Source organism: Myxine glutinosa, chromosome 8, assembly GCF_964187855.1.
Source record: "Myxine glutinosa chromosome 8, kmMyxGlut1.1, whole genome shotgun sequence".
Lineage (NCBI taxonomy): Eukaryota > Metazoa > Chordata > Myxini > Myxiniformes > Myxinidae > Myxine > Myxine glutinosa.
The window spans coordinates 128891355-128906134 of NC_136268.1; the positions used below are offsets into that span (position 1 = coordinate 128891355).

Genomic DNA, 14780 nt, shown 5'->3' on the forward strand with positions numbered 1-14780 from the left:
TTAATTTGAAGCAACTTTGTCATAATATATTTTTTCGCCCTTAGGAATGTTTCCATGTTTGAGGGTAGGACAGGCAGACCGACGGCATTAGCGTATTATATAAATAGAAGGTTAAGAGAATAAATGCAAGGGCTCATGGTGAATTTGCAAGTACTGCAGTTGAAGTTTGCCAATCTATTTAAAATTGCTGACTGATTGTGATTGCATATAGCACTGATCATGGAGACTAACATGGTTGTGGGTAGGTAGGTGGGTGAGTGTGAGTGTCACATTATTATGAGTGACAGTTAAAATTAAAGTGTTGTAGTGTGTTCAGTGCATAGTTAACTGCACGTATACTTAGGATTCAATATGGAACGAATTGTTGGTGTTATATCACTGTAATATTTGATTAGGTTAGATGTTAATTGCAAAGTTAGACGAGACGAGAAATAAGTGACAAGTGTTAATATTGTAGCTAGATGTTACAGACTATGGAAGGATTGTGTGTAACAGGGACATTCTTGCTGCTTTTGGAAATGAAATGACCTCGTCGTATCAAGCAGTTTCTGGCTCCATATGACTATGTTACCATCTTGTATTTACAAGTTGATTCCTATTGGGGGACCTATCTTGAATGTTTGTGAGTGATTTACAGTATATAATTGGAGAAGTAGAGCTGAGACAGAGTGAAGACGGCAGCCAGTCTGAACCATTTGATTTGCAGTGTAAAGTGCCATGCCATTGTGTTTCTGTGTCGTTTTGAGCTTCATCATTTAGACAAAGTTGGACTATGCCTGACTCTTCTTCTTTCTCTGGCTGTGGGTGGCATCATTGGCTAGATCGGGCGTGGATGTGCCACTGCTGCAATGCCCTCTGTTGCTTCGGGCAGGAATTTTAATTTGTCCAGGTTGTCGGCGATAGCGCGCCCACTCTTCGCGAAGGACGCCGTGGGTTCTTTAACGTCTGCCAACTAATGCCAGCAGACTGACTCTTCCTCTTTCTCTTATGAGACTTTCTCTTATGAGAAATTGAGTGAGACTTATGAGACTTATGGACAAATAATGGGTGTGGAGAGGAGCCTGACTGCTGGTTGGACATTAATCAATCGGAGAACCTTGGGTTCGTGACAGGGTGAGGTAGAGAATATTGTTGCGGTTTTAGAACCCACACTTGTGTAAATAATTACTTGTAAATATCCCATTATTAAAATGTTAAAGGTTGCACCCCTAGTTAGTCCACAAGCAACACGGAGGCCACCATAGGAATCCAGTTATTTCATTATTATGTGTTTTAGTTAAGGCCGTGTTTCCAATTGTTGAATCTGCGTTGCATCAATCAAATAAGGAGTAGGTCCCATTTCATTTCGTCCATTTTGCGACCTCCCTCTCCAAGCGCCGCCATTACGCGCCTTTCCAGCAGCGTTCGCTGCCTTAGCGCTCGCTCAAGCGCCGCCATTAACCATGCGGTCGGCCCGAGGAAAAAGGGGGCGGAACGCCAAGAACAAGGTGTGGCCTGTCAACCAGCCGTCAAAGGCGTGGCCGGTAAGCCCCCACCAGCCAACCATGGCTGAGGGAATATCACCGGCGGGCGTGGCTTTATGAGGCGCGGAGTGATCTTGGCTCGGGTAATATAAGCGCGAACGAAAAGCCCTTTCACAGGACTCGCGTGCACACGGCAGTGTCGGAAGGACTGGTGAGAGAGCGCACATTGTAACGGACTTGGGGGCTTGGTTGGACTTGTTGGAGGCGCACGCATTACTACAGAGGATTCACTCGCTGGCGCTGATAACGAACTTGAGAGGGAGAGCGTTTGGCGCGAACGTACAGTTATTACGTTTGCTGAAGGACACCATCCTCCCCCCCGCTATATGTAAGGTCCGCTCGCGTTGAACGATACGCGGAGCTGCCTGCCGGGTTTCGCGCACTGGACTGGAGTGGACCAGAGCCTGGACCCCATCGCCTGGACCATCTACCTGGACCTTCCACCCTACCAGCTACAATCCCCGTGTGAGTGTGTATGTCAGAGGGTGTCTGGGAATAAGTACCATAGCGATTATGGCTGCAGGCAGATAGAAAAAGCTAAATATTAACAAGCGTTACGCCTCGGTCCCCCGTCGGTGAAGTGATGCGAGTTGACAAAGTGGAAGATACAGAAAACATGCTATGATATGATATTTCGCTCACAAGGTTCAGACATACATGGAGGCGGCCATCTTCGATTTTGACGTGGCGACCCAATTTTCAATAGCCTTCTTCCTTATGCCTAGATACACCCACACACGAGATTAGAAGTTGGTACTTCGCTTATTTTTCAAGATATTCCGCTCACAAGGTTCAGACATACATGGCGGCGGCCATCTTGGATTTTGACGTGGCGACCCAATTTTCAATAGCGTTCTTCCTTGTGCCTAGATACACCCAAACACCAGATTAGAAGTTGGTACTTTGCTTATTTTTCAAGATATTTCGCTCACAAGGTTCAGACATATATATATGGTGGCGGCCATTTTGGATTTTGACGTGCCGACCCAATTTACTATAGCGTTCTTCCTTATGCCGAGATACACCCACACACCAAATTAGAAGTTGGTACTTCGCTTATTTTTCAAGATATTCATCTCAACGTTCAGACATACATGGCGGCAGCCAGATTGGATTTTGACGTGGCGACCCAATTTTAAACAGCCTTCTTGCTTGTGCCTAGATACACCAACACACCAGATTAGAAGTTGGTACTTCACTTATTTTTCAGGATATTTCGCTCACAAGGTTCAGACATATATATATGGTGGCGGCCATCTTGGATTTTGACGTGGCGACCCAATTTTCAATAGCTTTCTTCCTTATGCCGAGATACACCCACACACCAAATTAGAAGTTGGTACTTCGCTTATTTTTCAAGATATTCATCTCACAACGTTCAGACATACATGGCGGCGGGCATCTTGGATTTTGACGTGGCGACCCAATTTTAAACAGCGTTCTTCCTTGTGCCTAGATACAGCCACACACCAGATTAGAAGTTGGTACTTCGCTTATTTTTCAAGATATTCATCTCACATCGTTCACACATACATGGCGGCGGCCATCTTGGATTTCGACGTGGCGACCCAATTTTAAACAGCATCCTTGTGCCTAGATAAAGCCACACACCAGATTAGAAGTTGGTACTTCGCTTATTTTTCGAGATATTTCGCTCACAAGGTTCAGACATATATATGGTGGCGGCCATCTTGGATTTTGACGTGGCGACCCAATTTTCAATAGCTTTCTTCCTCATGCCGAGATACACCCACACACCAAATTAGAAGTTGGTACTTCGCTTATTTTTCAAGATATTCATCTCACAAGGTTCAGACATACATGGCATCAGACATACATGGCCGCGGCCATCTTGTATTTTGACGTGGGTTGCACCCACACACCAAATTCGAATGCGGTCCTTCGCTTACGCACGCACGCACGCACGCCCGCACGCAAGGACAGACGGACGGACGGACGGACACGGACGGAGGGGAAAACCATAGTCCCCCTTTCGCTCCGCTGTGCGACAGGGGACAAAAAGAGTGTAGGTAGCCTGAAGTTGAGTCGGGGAGAGTAGAAGACATAAGGAATAGGACTACAGGATGATATGACATTGTGATGGCTTTTATGGAGTGGAGGGAAGAACATGACTCAAGGGACCTGTTGAGGTGATTCCACAGTCAAGAGAAGAGGGGAACAAAGGAGTGCAGGTGAGCAGTTAGCTTTGATTATGGGAGGATAGCAAGGTGAACTGAGTGTGACCTGGTTGAACTTGCTAAGAGACAAATCACTGATATGACACGTGGGGCAAGTCCATAAATAAGTTGATATAATAAATCACAAGGCCATATACACCATATACATCACAAGGCCATATACATCACAAGGCATGATATAATAAATCACACCTTTTTTGTATACAAAGTCAAAGGCTTATGGAAGAGCTAGAACACCGATGTACAAGGAAGCAACAGAACAAAAGGAACAGTACAAAGAAGAAGAGGACACCAACAGTAGGGATAAAGAACAAAATTGAGTGAGACTTATGGACAAATAATGGGTGTGGAGAGGAATGAGAGTACAGGTGCAATGAGAGCATGGAGTGGACAAGACGGATAGTGAAGCAAACTGTCAGATTTCTCAGGAGAAGCAAAAAATTGAAATTTGGGTGGAGGTGGGCTTGAGGGTTTGGAAGGGGGTTTAACAGGGGTAGGAAAGATCATTTGTCATCTCCAAGTCCAGAAGGTTTGGATTTCCCATCAAGAGAAATCTGGGTTGAAATGTTCACAGATTGAGTCAGTCCCATGGAATGACAGAAGTCCTTTGCTGAAGTGCCACGGGCAATGAAATGACCAGAGGTTTAGATTAATGGTACAATGATGGATTACATGGGCAAGAGGCAAGAGGTACAATGATGGATTACAACGGGGGCTAATATAATGGGACATTTGCTCCCGGCCCGAGGTCTTGTCCGGCTCAAAAAATGAGTGAGTAAAATGTTTTTATGCAGTCTTTTTACAAAGGAAAATAGTTGTCTGAACATGGTCCAAACTTAGTAATCTGTTCTGTTCTTACTAAAATAGCGTGGTATGAGGGACTGAGCAAGTAAGACTGTGGAGTGAATTGTGCGAATGAGTGGTGAGGTGTGAGTGAACAATGTAAAGAAGGCCATGAGCTGTTCCTTGTGAGTGAACGGCAAAAGGCATAAGTGAACTCAGAGAGATGGGATGAGGGGAAGCTTTGATGGGATGGGTTGAGAGAGAAGCTTTTAGGAGTGGAGTGAGGGGGGAAGCTTTGAGGGGATGTCATGAGAATGGATGCAGAATGAGAAGAATGTACAAGAAATGGAGGGATGTTGTGGGAGAGGAGCAATCCTTACACCTCATCCTTTTGTTGAGTGCCTAAATGACCATTTGGGACTTGGATTCCACTGCTTCCATGGTGGCAAGCTGATAACTAATGTCATCAGCCTACAGAGGAACTCCATATCCCATCACAATATGGTTGAAGGCCTTGTGTACTGTGAACAACTGAGAGTGGGCAAGGAATTAGTTAGCTTTGTGAAGGATTCCAAAGGGCCTCCCCTGTCTGGGCAGCCATCTTTGATATATGATTGGTCCAAGAAAGATCGTGGCAGATTGTTATTCCAAAGGAGTCCAAAGACTGAATCTCCAAAGATAGTGAGGTTGATTGCCAAAATAAATTGTAGGGTTTTCCATACAGTCTTTACCTATAGACAGAGTAAGTGCGTTGGAGTTTGAGGGCATTGAATCATTTATTGCAGATGCTTGACCAATTCTTATTTCTCTCAGATCAGCAGACAAGAATGCAGCTACAGTACCCCGCTATTTGTGTGAGGGACTCTCCAGCACATAGTGCAGTTATCTGCAAAGTGATATATAGGGTTTTCCAAAGAGGTCATTGATGTAAACCAGGAACAGGATAGGTCCCAGGACAGTGCCTTGAGGGGCGTCGGCCTCCAAGGCTAGTGCACATGATACTATACAGGGTTCCACATTGCACATGAATACAATTCAGTAGAAAGTCGATTAAATGACTCAGAATGCCATTGACAGAAAGTTTATATACCATGACTGGGTGTCAGATCGTGTCAAATGCTCAGAAGATATCCAATGAGACTCTCGACATTTTTCTTGGCGTTCATAACATTTATCCATTGCTAAGTAGCCAAAGGAGCATGTCTATGGTGGAGTATCCTTGATGGAAGTCAAATTGAGGACATCATCTTCGAGAGTTAGAGAAGAGATAGCCTTGAGGTCTGCAGGATAGCATTGAGGTAAGATTTGCAGGTTAGCTGTGAACAGATGGTGGTGAACAGCTGTCTTGAAGACCTGGAGGGAATAATGAGATGAAGAGATTGGAGGTGGTTGATTCCACAACGGGATAAAAGAGGAACGCATGAGTGGAGGTGAGCAGTGATTCTCGATTTAGGTAGTTTAACTAGAATCGGGTTGATGGTAGACCGTGTGCCCTGCAGTTGCCTAGGGTGAGGGGTGAGGGCGGATAAAGCACGGAAAGAGCAGAGGATGCAAGATCAGAAAGGAGGTGGTAGAAGACAGAGAGAGACCACCGACCTGTCTGTAATGGCGAAATGATAGACCTATAGACTCACCTTCCTTGTGGGATATCTATCTATAATTCCAGTAATCTCTGTGTGTATGTGTGTGTGTCTGTGTGTGTGTGTGTGTGTCTGTGTGTGTGTGTGTGTGTGTTTGTCTGTGACCGCTGTTTCTCGACAACCACGGGTCCGATCTAATTGAAACTTGCCAGGTATATTGCTGGGGACCCGAGGATGTGCCTTTTCAAGGTTTGAAATTAATCGGACAAGTGGTTCCCAAGGTATGGTCACCGTACTCGCAAGCCGTTCGCTTTGGCTTTGCGAATGGACCAAACCATTTCATGTAAATAGAGGGGGGGGTTCTACCGTACTCGCAAGCCGTTCGCTTTGGCTTTGCGAATGGACCAAACCATTTCATGTAAATAGAGGGGGGGGATATAATTTTAGATATATATATAGTACGGGCACGCCCTAGTTCTAATAATTTTGAAAGCTTTGGTTTACACAGCATCAAGCTAAGCAAGGTGTGAGGCAGGAGAGCAGCCTGTAGGGGAGAGCAGAACTCTATCAAGTTCTGGATGAAGGCCTTGTCAGTGGATATAGGAGTTCAGATGTGCCAAGGAAGGACTTTGTATGACGGAGGATGTCCAGATTGTCGAGAAAGTAGATATGTGGGTTTGCCAGATGGTCCTTTAGGTGAGAGATATTGAGAGTGTGACATTTGTCAGGATTGAAAGACATATTCAGTGTTTGACTAGCTTATGATTTTCAGGTTTGACCTAACTCAGGTTTGAAGAGAGGGAAGAGGCTGCAGCTTTCCTGTCTGAAGGATGAGGGATGTCACGGCAGAGGGTGGAGTCATCAGCAAATAGATAAAAAGGATATTCCAGAGAGTCAGAGAGATCATTTATGAAGATCAGGAATAGGACTGGGTCCAGCCCACTGCCTTGGGGCACTTCAGCCTTGACAGGGAGAGGAGATGAAAGGATTCCGTTGTGCCACACGTTGGCGACGAGAGTACAGGAAGTCAATAAGCCATGTCTGGAGTTGGCCTTGGATGCCATAGTCAGAGTTTGACGAGTAAGGCGGGATGCCAGACTTTATCAAACGCATGAGATATGTCCAGAGAGACGGCCCTGATCCCCTGCTGACATTGACGGCCTCCATCCATTGTTGGGTGAGTAGGAGCATCATGTCCAAGGTGGAGTGACCAGATTTGAATCCAAATTGGCGATCTGAGATGAGGTTGCTGGAGAAAAGGGAGGATTTCATATCAACCCCGATGATGGATTCCATGACCTGGAATGTTGAGATTGTATACTGTGATCTGATGACCTGTCTGAAGTTCAAAGGGTCTGTCTTGTCCTTCTTATTGATATGATCAATGAAATGAGCGACTGTTCATTGGGAGTGTGGGTGACCCTCAAAGAAAGATCTGCAGGGGGCAGTGAAATCGATCTTTTCCAAGGCTGTAGCAAATTTCCCTCCTTTTATTGCACTTTCCTTTTGAAAGCTTCTTCTTTCCCAACAAAGCAGATCAATTTTCTGGTTCAAAGACTTTTGCAAAAAAAACAAAAACTTTCTGGTTCCTCTTCCTCTCTACATTTCTTTTTCTCCAAGAAAAGCATGTCCCTTAGCCAGGATATTTTTCAGCCTGACAATTCAAAACAAGCAGTAACTCTGAAAAGGAAGATGTACCGGAAGTTTAGGCAATGCCACTGACACACTAGCTTTGAAATCTGTTATTTTCACAGCAGAAGCCCGCTTTGCCTTTCACTATGTGAGCACTATGCTCCCCACATTTGAGTGCTCTATCATTTGGCTTATTCAAGTGTCCTCATGGACAATTTTTCTTCTCAGACACTTCAGTGCCTTTTTTATATTTAAACCTCGTTTCTATAAAGGGCTGTCAGCAGTTAATAGCACATGGACAAGCATTCCAAAGACAATTACTAGTAAAAGGTTTTTTTTTTTTTTACGACAAGCAACTCCCCCTACCCCCCCCCCCCCCCCCACCCCTCACCGTGCAGCAGGAGATGGGGTTTTGCCTTGCATGTGTGTGTGTGTGTGTGTGTGTGTGTGTCTGTCTGTCTGTCTGTTTTTCTATCCAAGCCATAACATTTTTACCATTTGAGCTTTTGTCATCAAATTTTCAACAAACCTTTACTATGAGAATTTAAAGAAATAATTAAAAATTGAGTCAAAACGAGAAAGGGCAATGACATAGTGACTATAGATATCCCTTACCAGCGAGACGCTTGTTGTCCCTCGTCGCATCGCGGAGCGAAAGGGGGACCATGGTTTTCCCCTGCGTACGTGCACTGCAATATCTTTATAAAAGTAAGCGAAGGACCGAATTCTAATTTGGCGTGTGGGCGCAACAAGGCATATGGAAGAACCCTATCGAAAATTAGGTCGCCACGTCAAAATCCAAGATGGCTGTCACCATATCTAAACCTTGTGAGCGGAATATCTTGAAAAATAAATGAACTACTAACTTTTAATCCAGCGTGTGGGTGTATCGAGGCATAAGGAATAACGCTATTGAAAATTGGGTCGACACGTCAAAATCCAAGATGGCCGCCACCATGTATATGTCTGAACCTTGTGAGCGAAATATCTTGAAAAATAAACGAACTACTAACTTCGAATCTGGTGTGTGGGTGTATCTACGCATAAGGAAGAACGCTATTGAAAATTGGGTCGCCACGTCAAAATCCAAGATGGCCGCCTTGCGTCTTCCACGTTGTCAACTCGCATCACTTCACCGACGGGGGACCGAGGCGTAACGCTTGTTTTTTTTATTATCGCTTACATGTTTCTTTATTTATTTTTTACCTTTGAGCCTCAGTGTGTCTGTCTGATCGTCATTAACATTTTTACCATCTGAGCTTTTTTCATCAAATCTTCAACAAATCTTTATTATGAGAACATTGAGAACATAAATGAATAAAATGTGCTGTTTTTTAAACTTTGTTTTTCATCAAGTTTAATTCAAGTACAAAGTACATTCAAGTACAAAATACTTCAAGTACATTCAAGCACAAAGCGGATTTCAAGTACAAAGACGGGCTTTGCATTTCGTGATACCTGCCATTGAGCATAGTCATTAATGCCCATTTACTTTTGCTTTGCCCTGTGCTTGTCATTCTACAACCGTTGGCCCAGCTCGATACAAAGAAGTTTATGTTTCACTTATAACCTTTGTACTGTTGTAAAACCATTTTCACAGACTAAAAAAAAAAATTGAAGTTACAAAGGGTCACAATTGATGTCCATTGAACCAAGCACTTCCAGGATTTTTGAAGTGCACAGTGTGGCCTATTTGTGAGACGGAATGTCCTGCAGTGAGACCTTCTGTTACGTGTTTGTGGTGTGGATTATGAATAAATTGCTCAGCAACAACTCCATCTGATAACAAAACACCATTGTGCAAGTGAATACAAAGAACAAGCACTTGACCGCCCTCAATCAATGATCTTCATTCACCAATAGGCGAACGCATTATTTGATAGGAGGTGACGTATTGAGTTATAAAAGTATAAAAGATTACATCATCCTTGAAAACTTGATGACAGTCCATCCACAACAACAACAACAACAACAACAACAACAACAACAATAACATCAACTAGATGAATGACTGTGTGTGCAGCGAAACATTACTCCAGCATAACTTCATAGAGATTTCTTCTCTCAAGGGGGAATAGTGCTCTCGCCCATTCACTTCCACTGTCGGATTTACTTTCACAAAAATAATACAAACTAATCTCTACTATAAGAGAGCCGTTTGTGTGTGTGTGCGTCTGCGTATGTGTGTGAAGTTAAATTTAATTAAATAAGGTAAATAATTTAATATTAATTAAATAAGTACTTCATTAATCGCTAATAATTAAATAACTCCTCAATTTATTGATGAATCAAAAAAAAAAAATACCGTTTTTGACAAAAGACTTGCTCACTATTGTGCCGAAATTTCAGCTTCCTAGCTCAAAGGATGGCTGAGATATCGCCCGGACAAACAAGAAAGAAAGAAAACAAGAAAGAAAACAAGTACACATACATTCAAAGTACACCGCCCCATGCCAAATAATTAAATATGCTGCAGCGCGGCATTGCCGGGGCGCCTCCGGCGCCCGGCAATACCGCAGTGCAGCTCATTAAGGCTGCATTGGGAGGGAGAGGTGTACACTAATTGATTGATTAATTGTATAATTAAAATCAATAAAAGATTATCACAAAATATTTTCATAATCAATTGGCTAATCGCATAACTAAACCACTAGTGCTTCATCCGAAGATGTATCTTTTAGAAATTTAATTAAATAAGTCATTTATAAAAAATTAAATAATTAATTGATTACTCAATAAATAATTAATCGATTAATCAATAAATAATTAATAGATGAAATGATTAATCAATAAATCAAAAATATCCTTGATAGCCACATCACTTGGTCACTTATGTCCAAATATTAGCTTCCCAGCTCAAAAGGTGCCTGAGATATTGGCCAAATGAGAAAGAAAATAAATAAATGATTAATAATGAAAATAAATAAATAATAATCATAAAAAAATTAAATTGGTAATCAATTTGGTCAGAGAACACATAAACTACCACTATTTCATCAGAATCTGTAACTTAAAAAAAAAAATTTTTTGGGTCATTAATCGAATAATTAAATAATTAATCGATTAATTGATTAATTAATAAATCAAAAATATCCTTTGCAGCCAAATCACCTGGTCATTGGCATGTCCAAATATCAGCTTCCTAACTCAAAAGGTGCCTGAGTTAATAATGGTCAGAAGAGAAATGAAATTTAATTAATTAAATAAGTACTTAATTAAACGCTAATAATTAAATAACTCCTCAATTAATTGATTATTCAAAAAACAAAAAATACCGTATTTGACAAAGGACTTGCTCACGACTGTGCCGAAATTTCAGCTTCCTAGCTCAAAGGATGGCTGAGATATCGTCCGGACAACCAAGAAAGAAAACAAACAAGTAAACAACCAAGAAAACAAACAAACAAGAAACCAGAGTGAAAACTGAGTACTCTCTTTCAGCGCGCGTCACTGCCGAGCCCCCTTTGGTGCCCGGCAATGACGATTTGCAATGCCTGGAGATGGCATAGGAAAGGAGCGGTGTACAACAAACAAGAGAGAAAGAAACCAGAGTGAAAACTGAGTACTCTCTTTCAGCGTGCGTCACTGCCGAGCCCCCTTTGGTGCCCGGCAATGACGATTTGCAATGCCTGGAGATGGCATAGGAAAGGAGCGGTGTACAAAAAACATTTTTGGGGGATCTTTTAATTATTCGCTCTATAGTGCCTAAGCCTTTGTAGGGACGTGAAAGGTAATATTAAATGATCTCTGACCCATTCCTTAACTAGCTGCATGAGTATAGGGAAGTGTTTTTAAGCCCCCACAAAAATATTCAAAATGCCAACAGGATAAGGAGAGCATTACCATTTACCATTTACCATTTACCACATCACCATTTAGAGCATCACCCCTGCTAATTTCCATTTAGGTGATTTCTTCAGTATATACCCTGTATTTGATTAGATCGTGTGACCCATATTAGTCAATAACATAGTGGGTAAAGTTTCCATTGCATTCATCTTGAAGAAGAAAGTGTATTTGAGAGTCCAAGCCATTTTAAATCCTTATTCTTTGATCCACATGTGTACTCACATGGCTCTTTATAACTCGATCCCAAATCTAGCTTCTTCAGTTACCTCAACCTTCTCAACTTGACACAATTTTTTAATTATTCCCGAGAGTATTGAAAAACATTACAAGAGAAGAAATTCATGACATGGATAAATAACGATGTAATGCTACTGTTGTGCTTTACAGGGACTTTTAGGATCTTATGGGGATTCCAGGATTTCCAGGATCTTAAGGTAAGTGCAAATTGCATTATCCTGGTTGCAGAGACCAGTGAAATAGCAATGCATCGAAACAGCAATGAACCCCTCAAATATTTGTGGACTGTATGTTGCTAATTGTTCAAGGTGTAGTAATACTACACCTTGAAGTTTTAGCTCTTTCACGAGCCTCGATCTTGTATACAAAAAAAAAAAAAAATACAATTCATTACACATTTCATTTGCATGTTTTCCCTGCTTAAACTAACACACAAAGTTTTGCTGTGAAATCTGCTCAAATATCCGATTCGTCATCAACAGTTTTATCTCAATGTTCGCAGATTACAGAGTTAAGTTACATATTCTGCAGTGTGAATCAAGTTTGTACCATGTCACCTAAAGTGTTGAAACAGAAGTCTGCGATCACAAAACGATTGCTAAAGGTAATGCTCCCCCTGTCCAGGAGAGACTTCCCCTGGCGATCGCCCACGACTTACCCTTGGCCCACAATCCAATAATAGCCTTTTGGGACCACTATATGACCTTGACCTTCAACATTTATGGTAAATTAAAAAAATGTGTTCCCATCTACGATGTATCAACAGAACGCAACATCTTGAAAATTGGAGGAAAGATTTTCAAGTTATGATCAAAAAGGTGTTTTTTGTTGATTAGTTCAAAATCTGAAAAAAATAGGTCAAGGCCAAAAATGAAATATCAGGTGCTTACAACTTCAGTGCAAGTCCACTATTATGGGGTAACTTGGACGAACAGGATGTATTTGAGAATTCTGCATTGGCAAAATTGAACAATGAAAAAAAAAAACGTTTATTTTTCAGACCACCATTTGACCTTGACCTTTTACTTTTGGGATATGATGTAAATTAAGCATAAATGTGCCTTACTCTAGAACAGTGGTTCCCAAATTCATGTGAAAATAAAATCATTTTTAATGTCGAATTCGGCTTAAATATTCATGAATTCGGCTTAAAACAAAAAATGATAAATTAAGCTAGATATTTCTATCAACACCAATGTTCTCGACCTTGCAATAACCTAGCGACCTTCAAACATCGCACTCGGTGTGTGTGTGCTGTCACCTGTAAATAACACCGCAACTAATGGATTTGTAAACTAAAAACAACTTTTCATTGTTTCCTCATCTCAACGAACTCCTTGCTGAAAAGTAAGATCTTGATCAGCATTACCAAGAACAAAAGAACATTATATCTCATCTGAAAAAGGTCATTCGGTTAATTATCGGTAAACAAGTGTTGATTGAAATATATATGTACACACGCATATGTATATGTATATATATATATCAGTTGTTATGCGATTTCATACCATCAGTCGTGAACCGCCATTAAGGTATCCCATCCAGCTATGCTGTACCTTAATGGGAGCAATAAGTACTGCCTGCTACACGGCACATTATCTCTGGTATCCACTCATTAAGTGGAATCGCCTGGATGCAGCCGGGAGCAACCAATCGAAATATAATTTCAGTTCTCCAGCTTTTAATGAGCACACGGAATGTCGTCACCACCATGTACGTACGCTCTGCCTGTCAAGCTCTCAGGAGAACCATCCGACAGAGCATAATTTTGATCTTAGTTCAGATACTGTCATAAGTGTATGAAAAACTCAGTCACCGACCTGGTTTTGCCCTGATGAGCCCCATTTGGTGACGTCATTACGTGCGCTCATTAAAAGCTGGAGAACTGAAATTATATATGTATATATATATATTGTTATATATTGTTATATATTGTTATATATTGTTATATATTGTTATATATTGTTATATATTGTTATATATTGTTATATATTGTTATATATTGTTATATATATATATATATATATATATATATATATATATATATATATATATATATATATATATATATATATATATATAACTGTAAGAAATAGTAAGAGTAAGGCGATTGGATTTGTAAAGATTAAAAAGAGTTAAAATGGATTAATTAAAAATAAAATTAAGATTAAAAATAAAAAAAAGATTAAAAAGAGTAAGACGCATTTGCTCAACAAAAATGGCAGAAGAAACTTCTCTCTGCCAATTAGAAACACACTTCATTGCAAGAAACTATGACCCTCACTCTGTGCAAGAAGCAATAACCCGAGCAAAACACATACCGAGAGCAGACCTTCTGACTTACAAACCCAAACCTGCAACTAACCGTGTCCCACTGGTAACCACCTACTCTGATAGTAGGATAATAATAGATAACCACCTACTACCTCATCCCAATTGCCAAGTATTCTGAATAAGGCCCTTCCTCTCCTCCATCAATCAGAAACACTCGGCACCACATTTCCTCAACCTCCACTAACATCATTTCGACGTGGTCGGACACTCAGGGACCTCTTGGTAAAAGCAAAGCACCCACAGCCCCACAACAAAGAAACTAGGATCCCTGGCTTCTATAAATGCACAGCAAACAAATGCATTATTCACAAGCATTTACTAGAAGGAAACAAATTCTGTAGTTCTAGCACTGGACAAAAATTCCCCATCACCTCCTATATGAACTGCAAATCTACATGGGTCATATACCTAATCACTTGCCAAAAGTGCACCAAACAATATGTTGGAAAAACTGAAAATACACTCTACACACGATTTAATAACACCCGGTCAGAAATCAATAACTTCCACACCAGTCAGGGCAAATCTCTACCTTACACGATACACTTTAATCAACCGGATCACTCTATAAATGACATTCAGATCTCTGCCATTGAATCAATCACAAATCGATCACACACCACGATTCTGAAACGTGAGTCCTT

At 41.2% G+C, this 14780-nt stretch overlaps 1 protein-coding gene across 1 annotated transcript in view; it reads left to right on the forward strand.

The window, feature by feature from the left end:
- The window catches only part of LOC144893398 (uncharacterized), a 153116-nt gene that overhangs the window by 132714 nt on the left and 5622 nt on the right, over nucleotides 1-14780 (forward strand). Inside the window, exons 5-9 of the mRNA XM_078783995.1 lie at nucleotides 11953-11999; nucleotides 12285-12343; nucleotides 12427-12526; nucleotides 12639-12740; nucleotides 13473-13599. Of these exons, the coding sequence (XP_078640121.1) occupies nucleotides 11953-11999; nucleotides 12285-12343; nucleotides 12427-12526; nucleotides 12639-12740; nucleotides 13473-13599 (435 nt within the window). The remainder of the gene's footprint in view (nucleotides 1-11952; nucleotides 12000-12284; nucleotides 12344-12426; nucleotides 12527-12638; nucleotides 12741-13472; nucleotides 13600-14780) is intronic.